This window comes from Elephantulus edwardii, unplaced genomic scaffold (assembly GCF_000299155.1).
Source record: "Elephantulus edwardii isolate Elephantulus edwardi_28Jun2011 unplaced genomic scaffold, EleEdw1.0 scaffold00221, whole genome shotgun sequence".
Classification (NCBI taxonomy): Eukaryota; Metazoa; Chordata; class Mammalia; order Macroscelidea; family Macroscelididae; genus Elephantulus; species Elephantulus edwardii.
Window position 1 is genome coordinate 4,418,235 of NW_006399971.1, and position 7,398 is coordinate 4,425,632.

At 41.2% G+C, this 7,398-nt stretch overlaps 1 protein-coding gene and 1 pseudogene across 1 annotated transcript; one reads left to right on the plus strand and one right to left on the minus strand.

The window, feature by feature from the left end:
* Positions 1–1,493: 1,493 nt before the first annotated feature.
* On the plus strand, positions 1,494–2,966 carry LOC102847674 (annotated as a pseudogene).
* Positions 2,967–5,864: 2,898 nt separating this feature from the next.
* On the minus strand, positions 5,865–6,583 carry LOC102870898 (rho-related GTP-binding protein RhoC-like). Its single transcript, XM_006898169.1, has 2 exons — positions 6,539–6,583; positions 5,865–6,206 (listed from the first exon to the last, which is right to left on the minus strand). Exons 1-2 carry the CDS (start codon positions 6,581–6,583, stop codon positions 5,865–5,867), a joined length of 387 nt encoding a protein of 128 aa, XP_006898231.1.
* Positions 6,584–7,398: the final 815 nt, after the last annotated feature.

Consider the following 7,398-nt stretch of genomic DNA (forward strand, 5'->3'; position numbering starts at 1 on the left):
ATAGCGACCCTATGTACAACAGCCTTAAACTCTGCTCTGTCCTGTGCCAATCACACTGTCTCTGACATTTCCATCCCGATTATCCCAGTCACTGAATCAATCCACCTCATAGAGGGTCTTCCCCTCCTGCGCTGTCCCTCCACCCTCCCAAGCATGATGTCCCTCTCCAAGGACTGGTCTCTCCTTACAACATGTCCAAAGTATGTTAGACGGAGCCTCAGAATCCTTGCCCCCAAGGAGCCACCCGGTTTAACCCTTTTCAGGATGAATCTGTTTGTTTTCCTAGCAGTCCATGGTAACCCTCAATACTCTTCTCCAGCACCACAGCTCAAAGGCATCAATTCTCCTTCTATCCTCCTTAGTCACTTAAAAAAAAAACACAACAAAGTAGAGAGAGAAAAGGTTAAAAAAAAGGGGGGGGGGGAATGTGAACCATATTTACAATTACAAATTTACAATTATAAATGTGCATTATATGAGAGTCAGGAACTGGGGCATGCCACAGTCATGCATCACTCACCCAGCACAGTGACTAAACTTGAGTGGGCATTCAAGACAGTCACTAAATGTACAAAGGAAGGGACAGGCCACTATTCATTCTTCAAATAGTGGGCATCTGGGGGTACTTAGCTGGAGTTGTAACTTTGACTTTTATAAAGTGTCACACTCAGAATTCAAGGATATCCTCTAAACTAAAAAGACTGTCAGCAAGAGATAAGATTAAGATACACAGGCATCCTGGGAACCTATAAAGTCTGGAGTCCTTAGACAGGATAATGTCTCCAGGAAATCTAGAGACACTGCAAATATAAATGCTTACTTCCATTACTTGAGCTTTGGTTTAAGAGAGTTTGAAATGGATTTCCCCTCATCTATGGCTTTTTAAAAGCTACTCAGGTGATTCTGATGGGGAAATATGTTTACATGCACTAATACAGGGCAACCTGTGTGGAAAACTCCAATTTTCATTCTGCCAACAGGGAGAAAGTTGTCTAGAGTCATATTATAGATGTTGATAAGGAAAAGCTTATGGAACAGAGTTATAGAGACACAGCAGTAAAGGGAGACAGCACAACAACACCAGGATGTGTATCCCCCAATTGGCATAAACCAAGACATGGATCACAACCACCCACACCCACCACGGTGAGATGGGTACACAGTGAGAGGCAAAAAGCCAGCAGATCTGCCCAGGAACTTTGAAATTATGTGTTGTGACTTAAGAATGAATGAGAACCCCGCCCCACAGGAGATACTCGGGCGACCCCTGGTTGGGCTAGAACTTCCTTGCATGAACCGGCTCCTGGACAGAAAATAATTGAATCATCCTAACCCTCCCTCCCCAAGTTTCCAGGAGCTACAGGTTGCATGATGGAATTTGAACGTTACCTCAAAAGGTTTTATGTTTTGGATTAGTTAATGATGTTTGCCCTCTGCTGACTGTTTCTTCAGATTCAGTTTTTGGTATTCTTCTGAGACATTAAACCCAAAGAGATTTTACCATGGACTGCAAAGAAAGCTGCCCGAGTGTTAGCATTCCCAGCTCTGATGAACACAGAAAAAGAAAAGGTTTACTGTTTATAAAGTCCTGGTTTCAGTAGGGAGGAATGAATGGTTTGTCTTCAGGAGATATGCAGAGTTTAATAAACTCTACAATACTTTAAAGAAACAATTTCCTGCTATGGCCCTGAAGATTCCTGCCAAGAGAATATTTGGAGATAATTTTGATCCTGATTTTATTAAACAAAGGAGAGCAGGATTGAATGAATTCATTCAGAACTTGGTTAGATACCCGGAACTTTACAACCATCCAGATGTGAGAGCCTTCCTTCAAATGGATAGTCCAAAACATCAGTCAGATCCATCTGAAGATGAGGATGAAAGAAGTACTCACAAGCTACACTCTACCTCACAGAACATCAACCTGGGACCATCTGGAAATCCTCATGCCAAACCAACAGACTTTGATTTCTTAAAAGTTATTGGAAAAGGCAGCTTTGGCAAGGTTCTTCTTGCAAAACGAAAACTGGACAGAAAATTTTATGCTGTAAAAGTACTACAGAAAAAAATTGTTCTCAACAGAAAAGAGCAAAAACATATTATGGCTGAACGTAATGTGCTCTTGAAAAATGTGAAACATCCATTTTTAGTTGGATTACATTATTCTTTCCAAACAACTGAAAAACTTTACTTTGTCCTGGATTTTAGTAATGGAGGGGAGCTGGTTTTTTTCACTTACAAAGAGAGCGGTCCTTCCCTGAACACAGGGCAAGGTTTTATGCAGCTGAAATCGCCAGTGCACTTGGTTACTTACACTCCATCAAAATAGTGTACAGAGATTTGAAACCCGAAAACATTCTTTTGGATTCAATAGGACATGTTGTCTTAACTGATTTTGGCCTATGTAAAGAAGGAATTGCTATTTCTGATACCACAACAACATTTTGTGGAACACCAGAGTACCTTGCTGAAGTAATCCGAAAGCAGCCCTATGACAATACAGTAGACTGGTGGTGCCTTGGTGCTGTTCTCTATGAAATGCTCTATGGATTGCCCCCTTTTTATTGCTGAGATGTTGCTGAGATGTATGACAATATTCTTTACAAGCCCCTAAGTTTGAGACCCGGAGTGAGTCTCACAGCCTGGTCCATTCTGGAAGAACTCCTAGAAAAAGACAGCATCAACTTGGTGCCAAAGAAGACTTTGTTGAAATTCAGAACCATCCTTTCTTTGAATCGCTCAGCTGGACTGATCTTGTACAAAAGAAGATTCCACCACCATTTAATCCTAATGTGGCTGGACCAGATGATACTCGGAATTTTGATGCTGTGTTTACAGAAGAAACAGTTCCATACTCTGTGTGTGTGTCTTCTGACTATTCTATAGTGAATGCCAGTGTCCTGGAAGCAGATGATGCGTTCCTCAGCTTCTCTTACGCACCACCTTCAGAAGACTTATTTTTGTGAACAATTTGAGATTGAGAACACATCAAGCAAATAAAGACCCACAGATGGGACTGAAATTCCTATTTGTGTGATTATCTGAAAACTGTCTAACTTCAGTGCCTCATTTCTACATGTAATGTTGAAAACTATGAAAAATGTATTTTCTGCTGTATGTAAGAAAATAGGACATTTCAAAGAGCTAAGTTTTTATTGAAAACTTTTAATCTTATTTTAAATGAAAACTTTTAAAACTATTATTCTTAGCATTAACCTATTTTCAAAAACTTTTTTGCTATTGACTGTCTTTTCTATGTTTACACTAACATATACCTAACTAGAATGTTTTTGAGAATCTCTTTCAATTCAGTTAATAATAACTTTTTCTTAACTCTTGTATGACTTCTGTTTTCAAATTAAAGCTATGCAATTGGTATATGATGATTTAAGAAGAAACCATATCATGCCTTATAAAGACGCTATTTGGAATAATCAAATCACAAAAGATTAAATTACTAAATCATAATTAACATACTGGCTACTAGTTAAACTTTTGAACCCATCCATTCTGTAAATCATTAAGTAATTACAAAAAAAAGTTTTGCTACCAAAAAAAAAAATGAACAACATCAAAAATTTAATGTTATGTACCATAAAATTGGAACTTACTCATAGCTGACACTCCAGAGAGTTTTCAGAGGCAATGAATTGCATGGAAGGAGATTACCCATCTTCTCCTTTGGAGTGGCTGGTGGATTTGAACCCAATGACTTTGGGTCAGAATGCAACTTCTTACCACTTAGCCACTAGAGCTTCCTAGTTTTGTCCTAGGAAACTAGAATTACCCTCTTCGTGCTTTCCAATGCCATCACCTTTAGTTGGCTGCAAGAAGTTTTCTTTGAACTTACCTATCTCCAGGCTTGAAGACTGAAGTCAAATAAACATCTTCCACTTCTCAGTCACCTTCAATCCCTCATCCATCTGATTGCCCTTAGCCCCTTTGAATATGTCCCACCTCCATTCATCTCCCTCCATATTTACCTTCCACTCCACCCAATGTATCTCAGAAGAAGCAGGTCAAAGTAAAAAAATTTGCAAAGTTCCAGACCTTGGGGCAGTGCCTGAGGCAAGTGGTGGGTTAGAGAAGGCTCCTCACACACAGCCGTTGAAACTCCATTGTCTCCAACAAAAATTTAGAGAACCACCCAAGGTCTTCTCTTGTTTCTCACAAAATGGATGATGAACTCATGCCCCACATTTATACCTCTAGTCACTGAGCAAATGTCTCGAGACATCTCACTCAGCTCATAATGAGCCTGGGGAATAGGCAGATGCTCCATGCCAAAGAGTAAGTCAAAATTAATGAACTGGCTTCAGGACGGAGTTCATTCCCCATAGCCCTGACTGAAAAATTCCCCAGATTCCCAACTTAAAGAAGTAAGGTGGGACCTCTGGGAAACTGTAGCACTTGCCGCTAGTTATCCACAGACTCCAACCTTAGAGGCAAGGAAGTTAAGGGCATTTATTTCTCAATTTTCACGTGGATGGATTAAAGACATCAACTCTTACAGGCATCATCTCCAGCACCCCAGTGGTCTAGGCTGACTGAAGTGGGTGTGTATCGTAAGAACTTGTGGTATTCATCAGAAGAGTGATTGATCGACCTGTGAATATCTCCTACAAGTCACTATTTAAATCAGCTTTTTTTCTTTTTATTGACTATGCCAAGTATTCCTATTGATATTTGACAACTCGAATGTATACTTTCATTTAACTCAAAATATTCATTGTTGCACTTGAAAAACAAATCTTTAGTTTATTATCTTTCGGATACATTTTTTTCAGTATGCCTTCTCTGGTTTGTTGTAACCCACTTTCCCCATCTACTCCATTTCTTCCTAGATGGCATGCATCCTTTAATTTTTATTTCTATGAGAATTTGTAAGTGGTAAATACCCTCTTCACTCTCACTTGCCTAAAAAATGTCTGTTTTGTTGTATCTTTTTTTCAAAAGACAGTTTAATGAAATTAAAATTTTCAGGGAAACATTTATTCTGCAGATCACTATAATTATTACCCGATTTCTTTTGCTTTTAACAGTACACTCATGCTAAGGACCCTGAGGAAGATGATTGTCAGTTATGTACTGTTAATAACCTTTCTTTCTCTACTAACTGTTGAGATTGCTTGTTTATCCTGATATCTGCAGTTTCAATGCAATGTATCTGAGCATGAGTTTACCTTTAGAATTCAGAGAGCACTTTCGTTCTGAGAATGAGTCTTTCTTCAGTTCTCAAGAATATTCTCTTCAATCGTCACTTCTCCAAATATTCCTTTCACATATTTCTGCTGGAGCACATACTAAACTAATGTGAAGCCTCGTAGTTTCTTAATTGTGGCTGGTTTTGGTTTTTTAAAATATTTTTATATTCTGAGTGAGTTTTGTTTTGGTTTTGGTGGGGTTTTGTTTTGTTTTGTTGTTGTTGTTGTTGGAGCCTATGACCTTTATTCACGCCCCTCCACAGAGTACAGTCGGAGACAAGGCCCCTGCTCAAAGCAAGATAATCTGGAGCTAGGACTCTGGTCACATCCTCAAAGTCCCCTGCCCCTGACACTCTCCTATGAGCAGGAAGTTTATAAAGTGCTGGTGTGTGACAGATCCTCCAGGCCTCACCCCCACAGCTGCAGGGACTCTGGAAGGGCAGAGCACAGCGGAGGTTCCCAGGGAGCTGGGAAGAGACCACCACCACCACTGGGGCTGGGCACACTCAGTGCAGTCCTGGGCTGAGGGAACTAGAAGAGGGCACCTTCAGTCCCTGACGGGACGAGCTTTGAAGATATAGCTGCCGTCTAGGAGGATAGAGCTGGAGAAGTGTCTACACTCCTGGGAGGGAAGCAGGTAGGGGGGAATCGGGAGGGGTCTCAGAAGATGGGACAGCCCTTTTGGCACTTGTTCTTGCGGACCTGGAGGCCTGCACGAGTGGCCATCTCAAATACTTCCCGGACTCCCTCTTTAGTCTTGGCAGAGCACTCGAGGTAGCCAAAGGCACTGATGCGATTCGCCATATCCTGGCCTTCCTCAGATCGAACAGGTTCCTGCCTCGTCTTGGCCAGCTCTCGGCTGGTGTGCTCATCCTGCCGCAGGTCCTTCTTGTTCCCCACTAGGATGATAGGTACATTGGGGCAGAAGTGCTTCACCTCTGGGGTCCACTTCTCAGGAATGTTTTCTAGGCTGTCGGGGCTGTCGATGGAGAAGCACTTGCCCTACAATCACCAGTTCCTTCCGGATTGCAGCCATGGCTGGGGCTTCCGCTCCTGCTCCGAAACCTCCAGATGCGCGGCTGCTGCCCGAGGCAGACTGACCCGAGGGGCCCTGCCTCGCCCTCCGCCTGCGCCGCGAGGGGAGGGGAGGGAATGGGACTCTGAGTGAGTTTTGTGATAATAATTTTCAAGACCAATTCCCTCCTTGAAGTAAATCCAGTGTAGAGTTAATCCCAATTTTGCAAATTTTATTTTTATGTGCTTTTCTTTTAATATCAAATATTTTAACTTATTCTTTTATACAACCAGGATTGGATTGATAGCTCATTTCTTACTATTTTAGCTTCTTCTTGTACTCCATAAGAGGCAGTAAATCCCATGGGAGGAGATTTTCTATTCTCCTGTGGAGCTCCTGGTGAATTTGAGCCACTTCTCTTCGGAATTACAGTTTAGTTTCTTAACACTAGACTTGCCCTCCTTTGTATTCTACCTTTAAGATTGTTATTTTAAATACTTTGTTCAACTCTTCTGTAAACTGCATTTAATTTTCAGTGAATTAGAGATCTGTGTCAATTTTGTTAACTCTTTAATGTTGTGTTGTTATTAAGTGCTGTCGAGTCATAGACAATTCATAGCAATCCTGTGAAAGACCTGAACACTTACATAACTTTCATCATTTCTCCAAGTTCATAGGGTTTCTAGAGGCAAGCCATTTCAAAAGTGGATGCCACTCCTGCTTCCAAGCAAGTAAGAGGGGAGTTCCACCAAACACTGTCCACCATAGGTAACCATTATCAGATTTGACACATCACAGTGTCACAGTGTTCAGCATCACAGCGACCATGAGTTACCGCTGTACGGCAAATGGACAGACCAGTGGTATGCCCTTAGAAGAATGTTTGACCAAAAACAATTAAAATCAGGCCTGAGGGCCACAGATTAAAATCACCTGGAGCGCAGGGAAGCCAAAGCACAAGGAAGAATTCAAGATACTAAAGAGTTGAATAAAAGATTTCAAAAGGCAGCACGGGATGACAAAGCAAAATGTTACGACGAAATGTGCAAGGAGTTGGAGTCAGAAAATCAAAAGGGCCAAACTCGCTCAGCATTTCTTAAGCTCAAGGAACTGAAGAACAAATTCAAACCTCAAGTTGCTATAATCAAGGATGCTTTAGGCAGAATATTAAATGATCCA

Excerpts from the sequence above, each read along its gene's own strand:
- LOC102870898 (XM_006898169.1), bottom strand. The coding sequence starts at position 6,583 with ATGGGATTTACTGCCTCTTATGGAGTACAAGAAGAAGCTAAAATA. Across the intron at positions 6,207-6,538 it reads TACAAGAAGAAGCTAAAATA|GGCAAGTGCTTCTCCATCGA; the intron begins GTAAGAAATGAG and ends TGGTGATTGTAG.